Raw genomic sequence first — 15,811 nt, forward strand, 5'->3', positions numbered from 1 at the left:
GAGAAAAAGGGGCACTCATACTACTTGCAGCCTTGTTATCCGCAGGTTCACATATCTGTAGTTGTCACAGATCAAATCTCACTTCTAGGTTTGCACAGTTAATGTTTTTGATCCTCTTTTTTGTTACTTTACAAAATTCGTAAAATGGCAGATGGGCTCTTGGTAGGCATAAAGTATCTTTTTCAAAGGATATGCTCTTCCTCCTCCTCCATCAGGAGTGGCAGATCTTCCTCAGTCAGTCTTGTCACAAGGCTCCATTGCAGCCTCCTTGTGGCAGATCATCATGTACTTCAAGGTAATTTGCTTTGTTGGTGACGTAGGAAGTTGCTTCACTCACACCATATAGTTCACATACTGTAGACTTCTCTAATTTGTGCAACTTTTTCACAATCTGGTGAAGGAGTGTCTTAATCACATCAGTTGAATTAGTGCTGCCCACAGACCATTGGCAGCTTGGCATAAAAACCCTGAGGTGCTTGTGGTTAGGACAGTCCTTTCTTTTGAAGCCTTTAATCACAATGTTGGTGATAGTGGACAGTCTATATCCGGGATGGGGAACCTATGGCATGCGTGCCACAGGTGGCACACGGAGCCATTTGTCAGGGCGCGCAAGTTGTTGTCCTGTCAGCTGGCCAACGCGCATGTGCGTGCTGGCCAGCTGAGTTCAGCTCTTTTTGCTTTTCTAAAGCCATTTTTCACCCTCCCCAGACTCCAGAGGCTTTATAGGAGCCTGGGGAGGGCAAAAAGAGCCCCCCCCCCCCACCTGAGGCCCTCCGAAGACTTCAGGACCTTCCCTGAAGCCTTCGGAGCGCAAAAAAACGGCCCTATGGGCAAACCAGAAGTTCAGGAACGGACTTCCAGTTTGCTCATAGGGTCGGTTTAAGCCCTCCAGAGGCTTCAGGGACCTTCAGGAGGCTTCCCTGAAGCCTCCAGAGAGCTTAAACTGACCCTATGAGCAAACTAGAAGTGACTTCTGGTTTGTTCGTAGGGTCATTTTTTGCCCTTTGGAGGCTTAAGGGAAGCCTCCTGAAGGTCCTTGCAGCCTCGGGAGGGCCTCCGGCGGGGCGGGGAAGGCTGTTTTCGCCCTCCCCAGGCTCCTATAAAGCCTCTTGAGCCTGGGGAAGGCAAAAATAGCATGCAAAAAATGGGGGGGTCACGCCTCTCATGCATGCATGCGCACTGGAGGGTCGTGCATTGCATTATGGGTGCGGCACACCCACACACGACCCCCCTGCGCCCCCCATGGCACGCGAACCAAAAAAGGTTCACCATCGCTAGTCTACACTTAGCAAGCACATGGTGTGAGTGGGGAACTCCCCTTATTACCAGCTAAACAAGTTGTCTCAAAGAAAATTAACTAACTATATGGTGTTTCAAGACAGGATTGATCCACTGAAATTTGTTACAACCAAGCCAGAAGAAAGGAAAAATGGTAGAAAGTACAGGCAGCTTCTCATGAAGCAAGTGGCCAATTGTTATTTCCTAAAGGCGCAAGATCTTTTAACTACTTAGTGATATCTCAAAACTCCTAAGCTAAATACATCCTGGAGAGGTCCATTGCTCATTCCACCATTGTGACATTTTTAAAAGAAATCTTAAGTCTCTATTAGCTAGCTTTGGGCAAGTTGAAAGCTAGGTTGGGGGAAAAAAAGATATGGATTAATATGATATGTTTAAATTAAACTAAACAAAAAAAATTGATGTAATGGATAAAAAAATTCACACACAATTTTTACCTTTCCTTAACAGCTTGAAGGGAGACGAGAGGAGAAGGGGAACGGAATGACAATGGAATACTGAATGGAAGAAAAGTCTCATTCCGAACATTGTCCACCACCAGAGAAGCATGAGATATGCTGTCTAATGAACAAAATTAAAATGGAAAGTCATAACATAAAACAACATTTAGGAATTTTGTGAAGTGATTTGCCTATAATGTTTAGGAATGACCACATGACATTCCCCATTAGATTTTTCAGATTCAAATAGATTTTTTAAAAATTATCCAGCCACAACTGCCACCTTTTAAATTATGGAAACAGGTCATTCATTTTGAATCTCCAAAGAATAGAGATCTGAGAAACTTCTTTCCCCCAGGAAGATATGATTAGAATACGACAAACCATAACAGGAGGAAATCAACAGGATTTTCTGCTAGAATTCATTCATTTTTATGTCTCAGAATGAAAAATGTCAGGAATGTAATTTCTTCATATTATAATTTATGCCATCTGCACACCAATTATTAACAAACTTTTTATATTCTAAAAGGAAGAGGTTCAACTGAAGCAAAAATAGAAAAGATTTCCATTACCCTTTTATAAGGCAGCAGGTCTAAATGAATTTGTACGTATAATTTTATATAGAAAATTTGCAAAACTTAATTATCAGTTAATGTTCACATTAATTATAAGTTCATAAGATGATAGCACATATCTGGCCTTATCTTGGTTTGAAAGTTAGTCAGAATCAAATCTAATTATTACTTGGATGGGAAAGCTATAGAATTCCTAGAGACTCTTGACTTATCATATAAACAGCCACATATTACCAACGTTACCACAAAGTGCTCCCAAAACACAGCATACAAATTAAACGTGGTCTTACTTTATTCAGCAATTTAAGATTGCCATATGACAAATAACACAAACATATACCACACTACAGAAGATAGCTGACCAACTAATTTTATTTTAAAAAGCAGCTTCTATGAACTGCCATTCACTATATAATATGCAATTGCTAAAGTGAGGTGCAGCTCATGGAAGTTTATGTCTTTTAATAAAGTTTGTTAAACTAACAAGATACAACTAGATTCCTTTTTGGCCACAACAGAGTAACACAATTATCCTCCTACAATGTATACGACTCTATAGTGTATTAATCTTGTTCAGCATGGTCCAGAGAAGAACATTATATTCCAGGGTTCTTCAGAATCAATGAGTTCAATGAGCAGACAGTCAAGAATGTAAGAGAATTAAGTATATTGAAAAGAAAGAAATATTAATCGTAATTGAATATATGCTGTACAATGAAAGTGAGGGTTTTGGTTATACTAGATGGAAAATCTGTGATTGTATATGTAATTGAAAATATGGATGCAAAAACACTTGTAACCAAACGACATGCTGTATGTAATGGATGAAAAAAAAATTATGTTGTCTTTTATGTTTAATTTTTTTTTTAAAATGTGGAAAAAAAAGAATCAATGAGTTCTTTGCCGATCTATGGATTTTGCATAATTTACTGGGGTGCAATGTAGACTAGCCTCCTCATGGTGCACCCCTGGGCAACATGATTTTGTCATGGCTAAATAATCTACACATTCTGGCTGCTGGACCTCACAAGGATTTCCCAGCAAGAAGCAGCAGCATAAATATAAAAACAAAGGCTCTTTTAAGATGCAATAATGCTGTATTCTGTTATACTATATGAAATAAATAATAGACTTGTTTATGAAAGCAATAGAATATTAATAAGAAAGGGAAACTGTCCCAAATGTGGATATTCTGATATATTAAAATGTATCAAGTATATAAAGATTATCATGTCTAATTTTTAAACCAATAAGCCAAAATGGCCAGATTCACACATACTGTGATTTACAAACCACAGTGGCTAGACTCACATAATATACTAAGCCAAAATGAAAGAAAGCACATTCTGCTTTGAATACTGGGCAAAGCTGATCACTGAATTAGCTAATCAGCTAACTTCTGACAGCTCATTAAAATTCAGAATTACTTACAGCTAAGTAAGAAAGGGGGACAAAACAAGTGGGTGAACACTTATGAAAAATATGAAATTGGTATTCAAAATCAATGCAATCCTATCTTGATGTCAATTTAATGTCATTTATATAAAGTCCAAATAATGCCAAATTATTGGAATTAGAGCAACCATATTCTCCAAGTAATCAAAGCATGTCCAACTACTTGTTTATAAAAGTACCCAACAAACATTTAAATTACCATGTTCAAGCTGTTCTTCTTCTTGTTGTATGTGAAATTCTTTCAGCCTTTCATCTTCTGATAAGGTTTGGCTATGTAAGGAACAAGAATCTTCATCAGACTGACTGTTTCTTCTACTAATAACACGATAAATTCCAGAATCTAATATGCTGAAACTCTCCTGTTAAGAAAACCACAATATAAACTATGTATTGCCTCTTACATAATTAAATGTAGATTATAACATTTGTTTTATGATAAAACAAAGCCAACCCGCCTATAGATTTTAACAAGAAAAATTGCATGTTTAACTTTCCAAGTAAATGAAATGTATAGATGGGGCTAGTATTCATTTCTACAGCCCAAAATCTTAGCACTATCCCAAACACATACAACACATCACAAGTAAATATAGCAAGTGCATTGTTAGTGCTATTGTGGCAAAGGTTATTTACAAAAGGAAAAACTGTTGATTTCCCAGAGAATTTTTATTAAAGTCAAAATACATATTGAATTTCTCCAAATTATATTATACTCTAATTCTCTATCAAATCAAGACACTCTTGGGATAAAACATACAAACCAAATGTTAGGTTCAATTTTTAAAAATTGTAATACATACTATATTTGACAACTTCCTAACATATCCAATGTAACGCATATAATGAAAAAATGTATAGGGACATATTTACATGTGAAGAAATACTACTTCTTCTGCTGCTGCATGCAGAATCTAAAGGCTCAAGTTTTGAGATCAGTTCTTCAAGTTGAGTAATGAGATCAGTTTCTGTTGACAGATCCAACTGTGACTTCAGATGTTCCAGCTTATCTACAGGAAGAAGTTTTCTTGCCTAACAATGCACAAAATGAATGTGTGAGGAAAAAAACATCAAGGCTTTATACAATTATAACAGAGTTTTAAATTTGTTTGGGGAAATATATTACACATCCATTAATTATAAATTATTCCAATTTATAATTATTCTTTATATATTCATTCTTACTAAATTATTAGTTATGAGTTAATTATTTAATATATTTATTATTACATTATTAGTTTTAATAATTCCAATTTAATTCCAAGAGCCAGTTTGGTCTATTGCTTAAGGCAGCACTAGGACTTGCAATCTCCTGGAAGAGAGACAAGCTAGGACAGTGTTTCTCAAACTTGGCGACTTTAAGTCCTGTGGACTTCAACTCCCAGAATTCCCCAGCCAGCTATGCTGGCTGGGGGATTCTGGGAGTTGAAGTCCACAGGACTTAAAGTCGCCAAGTTTGAGAAACACTGAGCTAGGAGATTGTAAGTTCTTGTCCAGCACAAATTATAGATTTTTAGTAAAATTACACTGGTAGTTAACATACAGGAAACAAAAGGATTAAAATGATATGTATCTGATACTGAAGATATTAAAGAAACATTAAAGTTTCATTACTAAAAATTGTTATTAGAAAGATTGAATAATGAACTGAACAAACACAAGCCATCTTAAATCATCTTAATTTATGAAGATGAAAATTCTAAGTATTAAAAAATAACCCACTATACTCTATGCCCTGGGAATACCCATCCCATATAGTTCAAAAGTATCTTGAAATCCCTAGAGCACAGGTGTCAAACTTGATCACGTCACATGACGTATCGTGACTTTTTTGCCTTTGTGGAGCCGGAGTGGATGTGGCCTGCATGTGATGCAGATGTGGCCTGCCTGACAAGAGTCTGAAGGAGACACAGAGAAAACAAGCAGGTAAACCTTAAAGGTAAAGCTTTCCCCTGTCCAGTCGTGTTTGACTCTAGAGTGGTGCTCACCTCGTTTCTTAGTCGGGGGAGTCAGCGTTGTCCAAAGACATTTCGTTGCTGGTCATATGGCCAGAATGAATTTTGTCACTTTCCCACCAAAGTGGTGCCTATATTTGTACTTGTATTTGCCTGCTTTTGAACTGCTGAAGCAAGTAACGGGAGTTTACCCCATCACTTGGCACTCAGGTCTCAAATCTGGGCTGGCAGCTTTCCAGCTGACAAGTTCAGTAACTTTAACTGCTGAGTTACCATGCCAGCTGTAAACCTTAAGATGAGTTAACTTAAAAAAACATAGCAATAGATTTGTATCATAAAAAAGGTATCAGATTTGTTTTTAATACAATGAATATATTAAACATGAAATGAAAACAATATTAAATAAAAACATTTTATTACCCGACACAAAACAATTGAATTCTGGAAAAGACAACACGTTTTGGCTGCAAGAGTCCAAAAACTTCTTCTAAGCAATCGTTCCACACATTTTTCAATTGTCAGAAGGGAGAGATGAGAAACTTTTCCATTGGTATGTAAGCAGAAGAGTTCATTTTTATATATTGCAATATCATAGATGTCTAGAAAGAAAAATATTACAACTTTAGTCAAAACCAGGTTCAATTGCTGCACATACATTATAATTAAGAATAAATTTGCTCTTCTCTTAAAAATGTTCTGTTTACAGGGATATGAAGGACAAGATGATAGTATACAGTGGGGCAAAAAAGTATTTAGTCAACTACTAATTGTGCAAGTTCTCCCACTTAAAAAGATGAGAGAGGCCTGTAATTGGCATCATAGGTAGACCTCAACTATATGAGACAAAATATAAAAAAAAAGACCAAACAATCACATTGGCTGATTTGGAAAGAATTTATTTGTAAATTATGGTGGAAAATAAGTATTTGGTCACCTACAAACAAGCAAGATTTCTGGCTCTCACAGACCTGTACCTTCTTCTTTAGGAGGCTCCTCTGTCCCGCACTCATTACCTGTATCAATGGCACCTGTTTGAACTTGTTATCAGTATAAAAGACACCTGTCCACAACCTCAAAACAGTAACACTCCAAACTCCATTATGGTGAAGACCAAAGAGCTGTCAAAGGACACCAGAAACAAAATTGTAGACCTGCACCAGGCTGGGAAGACTGAATCTGCAATAGGCAAGCAGCTTGGTGTGAACAAATCAACTGTGGGAGCAATAATTAGAAAATGGAAGACATACAAGACCACTGATAATCTCCCTCGATCTGGGGCTCCACGCAAGATCTCACCCCGTGGGGTCAAAATGATCCCAAGAACGGTGAGCAAAAATCCTAGGATCACACGGGGGGACCTAGTGAATGACCTGCAGAGAGCTGGGACCAATGTAACAAAGGCTACCATCAGTAACACACTACGCCGCCAGGGACTCAGATCCTGCAGTGCCAGACGTGTCCCCCTGCTTAAGCCAGTCTATGTCCAGGCCCATCTGAAGTTTGCTAGAGAGCATTTGGATGATCCAGAAGAGGATTGGGAGAATGTCATATGATCAGATGAAACTAAAATAGAACTGTTTGGTAGAAACAAAACTCGTCGTGTTTGGAGGAGAGAGAATGCTGAGTTGCATCCAAAGAACACCATACCTACTGTGAAGCATGGGAGTGGCAACATCATGCTTTGGGGCTGTTTCTCTGCAAAGGGACCAGGACGACTGATCCGTGTACAGGACAGAATGAATGGGGCCATGTATCATGAGATTTTGAGTGCAAACCTCCTTCCATCAGCAAGGGCATTGAAGCTGAAACGTGGCTGGGTCTTTCAACATGACAATGATTCCAAACATACCGCCCGGGCAACGAAGGAGTGGCTTCGTAAGAAGCATTTCAAGGTCCTGGAGTGGCCTAGCCAGTCTCCAGATCTCAACCCCATAGAAAACCTTTGGAGGGAGTTGAAAGTCCGTGTTGCCCAGTGACAGCCCCAAAACATCACTGCTCTAGAGGAGATCTGCATGGAGGAATGGGCCAACATACCAGCAACAGTGTCTGCCAACCTTGTGAAGACTTACAGAAAACGTTTGACCTCTGTCATTGCCAACAAAGGATATATAACGAAATATTGAGATGAACTTTTGATATTGACCAAATACTTATTTTCCACCATAATTTACAAATAAATTATTTCCAAATCAGCCAATGTGATAGTTTGGGGTTTTTTTTTTACATTTTGTCTCTCATGGTTGAGGTCTACCTATGATGCCAATTACAGGCCTCTCTCATCTTTTTAAGTGGGAGAACTTGCACAATTGGTCGCTGACTAAATACTTTTTTGCCCCACTGTATCTGTCCTGTGTCACAAACAGACAATTTTCCATTGGGATATCTAGCCTATCCCAGTTAATCACACAGAATTTGGACTTTTTTCTTTGCTTAAAGGGAGGACCTCCTTTATATAATTCAATAATTAATTATAACTTAAGGAAATAAATAAATGAGAAAGCAAAAGGAGAAGGAAGATTGCCAGCAATAAGTCAATCACTATTACTCTGCTCAAATAAGAACTTGCACATCACTAAGTTTTGAGTCTGCATACACTTGTTAGGATGAAAGTTTACAAGATAATATAAGTATAGTAGTTTAGTAGTTCCTTTAGCGATAACAACTAAGATTGGCAACTCAATCATTAAGTCACTAAGTGGGCAATCCTGTGACTGTTTTATGATTTTACTTCAGCTTTCCTTTGGATGACAGCATCGGAAGGCTACAAACCCAAACAGCAGGGTGGGCCCAAACGGTGGAGAAGGTTCCTAGAATTTGAGTCATGAAGAAACCAGGTAAAAGGACAAAACCCCACCCTATGGAATGCTCACCCTGGACTGGGAAAATTAGCAAGAAAAGAATTAATGTTTGTATTTACATTCGTTAGAAAGGAAGGGATTAAAGAGAGTAAGCAGGCACAAATCACAAATGGAAAGGAATGTGTTGCAAGCTTGTTTACCTACTAGCTAAATGTAACTGTTTAGGAGGCAAAAAAAAAGGTGTGAAACTGATCAGGGTCTTGTTAATTTCAGGAACCAGCTGGGAGCCAGTCAGTTTTAATCAATTAAGGCAGGGGTGTCAAACTCGCAGCCCGCAGGCTGGATGAGTCACATGCTGGTCCTGCCCCTGCCCGGTTTAGTGAAGGAGGGGAGGGTCCCAATACATCACGTGACACCGCTGTCATGACACGAGTTTGACACCCCTGAATTAAGACGTTTTGTAGTTAGCCGATTTCAGGGACTCCTGTGCACAAGAGAAAAGCAGTTCAGGAAGATAGTGTGTTTAGGCAATCTGGAGGAGAGAGAAAAAAATGGCTCAGGCACAGGGCGATGCATACTGACTGACTGTAAAGATAAACACACGACTGAGAGAGAGTCTACAAAGGTCACGGAGTTGCTTTTCCCTGTCATAACAGCAAACAGTATTAAATTGTGATTTGTCATACAAAAAATTCTTACAACCTTTGTGGGAGGATATTTGGCCACATCAAAACTTCATTGGCATCGCTTCAAGACTACATAAAAGCAATTTTTCTCTATGTTTACCTTTCACTTCACTCCAGAGGAGAACTTGGACGTTCTGAGGGATGATAATATAAATGCCTCTTTCTGTCCACGTCATTATACAGTGCTCACTGTAAGGAAACAGAATGCTCGTAAACAAAATGTATGTGGCCAAAGTGTTTTGTGTTTGTTTTTCACCTATTCTTCAGTTTAGACTATTCAAACAAGGAACGTCCCCACTGCATGATGAGACGCATTCACCTCCTTAGAAACAGGTGGCAGGAAAGAGACTCTTCCCTCTCAAACCGCAAGGTTGGCTTATCTAAGATTTGTTCTCACCTGCCCTCTAATCTGCAAATCCCCACACTGAACTCAAATAATTGTTATAGGCAGCCCAGTCACTTTCTCATGAGGCTCTATAAATTAGAAAATAAAAATTTAAAAATTTTAAAAAATAATTGTTTCTACAACAAGCATAGATAACAAACGTGTAATGTGAGAATGCACTTGTTTAAGATTGCAGCAAAGAAACAACGCACTGCACTCATCATACTTGTCAGGGCAAGGAATGTTTTTACTGAAATTAAAGGAGCAGAAGTTTTGTGAGTCATAAAAATTCACAGAAATTGCTCCTATGATAACGTAGTTCTAGCTCTTTATTATGTGGCACTTAAATAGTACATTAATCCATTAAAACCTGATTCTGATAAGAAAACAGTATGACTTTTAAACAATTACTATCTCTGTTCATACATCTTCCATAATATTTAATATAGTCCATAAGATGATTTTATTTGGCTTTTGGCTGTGTACAAGGATTTATTTACTGTGTTTTGTAAAGACAAGATTACAAAATCTAATAAATAAACCATGATTTTATAGCGTGCATGTTTGCAAACCTAGCCAATTTGCCTTTATTCAATAAACACTGGAAGAAAACCATGGATTAAAGCAATATGTGAAGTGTCACTATCTCTTAACATTACCGTGTTGTTTTGGGGATAATACAAAACATGTTTGGAGATGAATGACATATAAATATAATTCTTACAGAAGCAAAAGAGATAAATCAAATAAATATTTAAGAAATCTCAATTTATAAAAATAAAAACCTTGCTTTACATTTACCTTAAATAAAGCAACTTGGGGAATGCCAAGGACTGAGGAGAGTTTGCGGAAGCATTATACTCTGGATCCTCCCTTTAAAAAAAGGACATTTAGGTAAATTAGGATTTAGTTCTATTAATTGCATCAGTTTTATTTCATGCTTAATTTGTTAAATCACAACGAGCTGAAGATTTGGAACAGCTTATAGTTTTGAATAACTTTATTTTAAATTCTTTTCATGAACATATTCATTTACATCTGCAAATTTGATGAGTTCCCCATTTATTCCCTCATCCAAATCATTGATGAAAATGTTGAAGAGTACTAGGCTTCTGTTTTAGGCCCAGTACTCTTCAACATCTTCATCAATGATTTGGATGAGGGAATAAATGGGGAACTCATCAAATTTGCAGATGACACCAAGCTGGCAGGAATAGCCAACACTCCAGAAGATAGGCGAAAGATTCAGAAGGATCTTGACAAACTTGAACATTGGGCACTATCTAATAAAATGAAATTCAATGGTGAAGAGAGTAAGGTTCTACATTTAGGCAAGAAAAACAAAATGCACAGGTACAGTATAGGTGGTACCTTGCTCAATAGTAGTAACTGTGAGAGGGATACAATACAATACAATACAATAGCAGAGTTGGAAGGGACCTTGGAGGCCTTCTAGTCCAACCCCCTGCCTAGGCAGGAAACCCTATACCGTTTCAGGCAAATGGCTATCCAACATCTTCTTAAAGACTTCCAGTGTTGGGGCATTCGCAACTTCTGGAGGCAAGCTGTTCCACTCATTAATTGTTCTAACTGTCAGGAAATTTCTCCTCAGTTCTAAGTTGCTTCTTTCCTTGATTAGTTTCCACCCATTGCTTCTTGTTCTACCCTCAGGTGCCTTGGAAAATAGTTTGACTCCCTCTTCTTTGTGGCAACCCCTGAGATATTGGAACACTGCTATCATGTCTCCCCTAGTCCTTCTTTCTATTAAACTAGACATACCCAGTTCCTGCAACCATTCCTCATATGTTTTAGTCTCCAGTCCCCTAATCATCTTTGTTGCTCTTCTCTGCATGATTGTCCACTAGGATCTTGGAGTCCTAGTGGACAATCATTTAAATATGAGCCAGTAGTGTGCAGCAGCTGCCAAAAAAGCCAACACAGTTGTAGGCTGCATAAACAGAGGGATAGAATCAAGATCACGTGAAGTGTTAATACTACTTTATAATGCCTTAGTAAGGCCACACTTGGAATACTGCATTCAGTTTTGGTCGCCACGATGTAGAAAAGACGTGGAGACTCTAGAAAGAGTGCAGAGAAGAGCAACAAAGATGATTAGGGGATTGGAGACTAAAACATATGAAGATGGTTGCAAGAACTGGGTATGTCTAGTTTAATGAAAAGAAGGACTAGGGAAAACATGATAGCAGTGTTCCAATATCTCAGGGGTTGCCACAAAGAAGAGGGAGTAAAGCTATTCTCCAAGGTACCTGAAGGTAGAACAAGAAGCAATGGGTGGAAACTAAACAAGGAGAGAAGCAACTTAGAACTGAGGAGAAATTTCCTGACAGAACAATTAATCAGTGGAACAGCTTGTCTCCAGAAGTTGTGAATGCCCCAACACTGGAAGTCTTTAAGAAGATGTTGGATAGCCATTTGTCTGGAACGGTATAGGGTTTCCTGCCTAGGCAAGGGGTTGGACTAGAAGACCTCCAAGGTCCCTTCCAACTCTGCTATTGTATTGTATTGTACTTTCTTTACTCCAAACTTTATCTTATTTTTTAGAATGTTCCCAAAGACCTAAACATACTTTTCCTATTTTAAAGCATTTGTCTATAACAATAGAAAGAATATTATGTACAAATGTTACCCATAAAAGTATTGCAAGTGACACTTTGTAGACAGTTTCATACATATTTCTGAAAGTTTGGCACTATGTCGACCCAACATAAATCTATTTCTTGCAATGTTTCTACAACTGGATATTGTCAGGATTTTCTATATAATTATTTGTATAAAAAGATGTATCACTAAAACTAGCTCAGACTGTGCATCTTTGCCTGCCTGTCCATATCACTTTTCTTAAATGGTTCCACAAGGAAGGTTGAGAACTACAACAATACTTTTTCAAACATGTTTTATTAAAAGGTGTAAGCTTCTGTAAGCTACACCTCACTTCACCAGATTGTTAATGTGAGCCATACTCATCAAAGCTTCTGCCTTTTAATGAAATGTATTAGTCTGAAAAGATACTTGTGGATTTCTTCCTATGTGAATCAGCAGAGAAATTTCAGAAGCAATTCAAATTGGCATCACTTTAAAGGCATCTTTACATAATCTTCATGATATTGCATATATGTCACTGGAATGACTACATCAAAGTTGGACAGACAGAATGACTGATAATTTTAGGTTTCAGCTTCTCCCTTTAACTTACATATTGGAATGCTGATGAAATCCTTTCCAAGCCTGGCACACCCCCCACTAGATTTCAAGCCTACACAATCCTTGATTGCATTAGAATCAATACCTGATAGTAATAACAGGAAGAGAAGGCGAGGACAACAATTGTTTGAACTGATGCGTACTCAGGACTTCCCCTTCAAAGTTGACTTCCCATATCCGTGAACCAGGCCGTGCACAATATATCAGTGACTGTTGATTTGCCCCACTCTTTCCAACGGGAAAAAAACAAGCTCCATATTCACCATCTCTTTCCTTGTTTCCAATTTTCCAAAACTTTTCCCTATTTGACCAAAAACAATGAGAATTTAGAAGAAAATTTACTGAACACTATTAAAAATCCCCAAAGATTTGAAGGCATTCACATGTCCATATTTTAATATGTATATATAGTATATATTATTTTTTAGCTTATAAAATTCAAAGAAGTACACTCAATAGCAGAAAACTAAAGTCCTTTAGGTTAATAGGGTTTTCCTGTCTCCTTCCCTAACCTTCATTTTTCTACAGTATCAAAAACCACTCCTGAAAATTGAACAACTTGCCGGAACAATATCAGAACTTGTCTGTGCTATCTTGGCTTGACTTCTGGGGAATGTGAAGGATGAGGCAGCCAGAGCTTACGTGAGTCTTACATTTTATTATATTTACCCTCTTTTGGAGCATAATCTCTAAAGCAAATTGTTTATGAAACTTTATCTTGGATTGTGCAGAGTGAGGACAGAGTAAAATAAATAGAAAGCCATGTAAACTATATGACGCCTTTGGAAACAAAGTTAGTAAAGTTACTGCATCAGCATACGTCAAGGTTATAAAATGTACAAGCTTTGACATTCTGAAGATTACAATGAACATAAACAAATTAGAAGGTTGTGAAATTTACTATCTAAAGTGGATAGTATTCTGGGAATGTTATAAATATTATAAAGATCTGTATTACAGCTCTGTTCTGCAATTTAAAGTATTTAATTTATGTGTCATACCTTATTATGATATTCCTTATTTTCAATATAGTTACAACTATTACCTCAATGTATGCAAGACTTTCATGTTGTAGCTTTCAGGCTAATAAATTACTCCTCATGTAGAACTCATGACAATTATGAGTTTGAGATCCTTGAGCTAACACATATAATTTAATGTTACCTTCAGATGTGTGACAAAAATATATGCTCTTATTTCTAAGTGCAAGGTACTATTTTCAAAGATGCCTTGCAGATTACCTGCATGGCATCAAATTTTCAGACAGTAATTAATATTTTAATTACCTCTCCGTGTCACATAAATAAGAGCGTGTAAGAGAAGAGATAAGCAATCTGCCATCCAGATAATCAAGCTGAACTACACGAGAATCAACTGTGGTTATAATATGAATTGGAAACATCACAAATGCAGTAGCAGCCTATAGAAAAAAAATGAAAATGCACTCATGTTTTTCATGCCTGATTAATACATTCATAGAGAACAGAAGCTTCAAAATTAAATTACTTAGATAAATTGTTCAAGAAAACAAAAGCAAAAGAAAACTTACATATAATTAATCTTTTAAAGATACATTTCATGTTACACTTGAAATGTCTGAAACTGCACATCATTAATATCTAAGGATCAGTGAAAACATTTTTCTAAATATTAATATGAACTGGGGGGAAAGAGTATGCAGTGCAGGATAGCTTCTTCTTTGAACTTGATTGATTGATAATGTCACCCTTTGACATTATCTTATTACACAATTCAGAATACAAACGGATTCTCCACAGTGATGCCACAATAACCCAAAATGTATTTTTATGCGTGTGGTTTTTTAATCCAAACTGTCAAATTTGACTCCAATGAGTTTGGACCAAAAAGTCTATCAGAAACCAGAGTTTCCCATTATATCACAACTCACAAACAACCTTCTTTGCTCATCATGGAAGCAACCACTTTCACCCTGGCAGTTATCATCAGACCTGGGTTTGAAACCAGAAGAATAAAGGGGAGGTCCATCAAACAAATTAACCCATTAACCTAGCAATGTTGCAGGTTGTGCTTTCTTGAAAGACATTGGTACTTTGGAGATCAGAAATCCTGACTGTTAAGACTTGCTAATGTTTGTTAAAACTTGCTAATGCTTAGCTCTTATGTTCAAAATTCAGTAAGAAAATATACCTTTCCTTGTTTGGAGGAATTAATCTTGATCACAGACACTTTCCCCACATGATCACCAACAAAAACACGGAGTGCATTAGTATCCCAACAAAGAGCTGTTACTTTTCTGCCTTTGTGCTCAGAAGAGATATAAATCCTCTCTGGCTTCCCACGGCGCTCTTGATTTAATTCCCATACAACAACAATGCCTTGACTGTGAAAATAAAGTGTATTATTTCTAAGCCACTATTCATTCATAATATTACATTCATTATATCAAATTCAGTAGATATTAAAAGATACAATTTGGTCAAATGTTAATTGTAAAATGAAGTCATTTCAAACCCTTCCACTGCCAGCTGAAGGTTAGCCCTTACAAAAAAAAAATGTTGTATGCCTCTTCTCTTAGCAATCCTCTTCCAATGGATCCCGCTAAACAAATAGAATGTTATTTACAGACAGAATACTCTGAAGGGCAAATAATATTAGCCTTGTTCTGACAAACCATGGTTTGACACCTGAATTTAAGTATTTCATCCTTCTCTTTCCCCTTGTTATTTGCATAAAAAGTAAAGAGAACATAATACTCCACTTGTGATATTTTGCAAGTCAGAACTGATCACAGCATCCAATGTTTCTGGATACCAAGACAAGCTGATAGTGTACATATTTATTCTTCATCCCATGCACACAAATGAGTTGTAGGACAGTGGATCATCTGAAGTTCTAAATATACTATTACGTGAAAAGGCTATTAGTTAATTAGATGAGCAGCCAGGAAAAAAGACTGGACATCTCTAATTTTAATATTCATTTTACTTTCGTTTTTCTCAACACATATATAAGCA

General features: G+C 37.2%; 1 protein-coding gene across 3 annotated transcripts in view; it reads right to left on the reverse strand.

Annotated features, from left to right (window-relative positions):
• HPS5 (HPS5 biogenesis of lysosomal organelles complex 2 subunit 2) overlaps positions 1-15,811 on the reverse strand; it is a 37,252-nt gene that overhangs the window by 16,181 nt on the left and 5,260 nt on the right. For all 3 annotated transcript variants that reach the window (XM_081955098.1, XM_081955100.1, XM_081955099.1), the window contains exons 5-13: positions 14,985-15,177; positions 14,102-14,235; positions 12,901-13,116; positions 10,395-10,466; positions 9,309-9,397; positions 6,145-6,323; positions 4,643-4,801; positions 3,972-4,131; positions 1,737-1,860 (exon numbers count right to left, since the gene is read on the reverse strand). In XM_081955098.1, coding sequence (XP_081811224.1) covers positions 1,737-1,860; positions 3,972-4,131; positions 4,643-4,801; positions 6,145-6,323; positions 9,309-9,397; positions 10,395-10,466; positions 12,901-13,116; positions 14,102-14,235; positions 14,985-15,177 — 1,326 coding nt within the window. The remainder of the gene's footprint in view (positions 1-1,736; positions 1,861-3,971; positions 4,132-4,642; positions 4,802-6,144; positions 6,324-9,308; positions 9,398-10,394; positions 10,467-12,900; positions 13,117-14,101; positions 14,236-14,984; positions 15,178-15,811) is intronic.

Source organism: Natrix helvetica (assembly GCF_964273705.1).
Source record: "Natrix helvetica genome assembly, chromosome: 1".
In the NCBI taxonomy this organism is placed as follows: Eukaryota; Metazoa; Chordata; class Lepidosauria; order Squamata; family Natricidae; genus Natrix; species Natrix helvetica.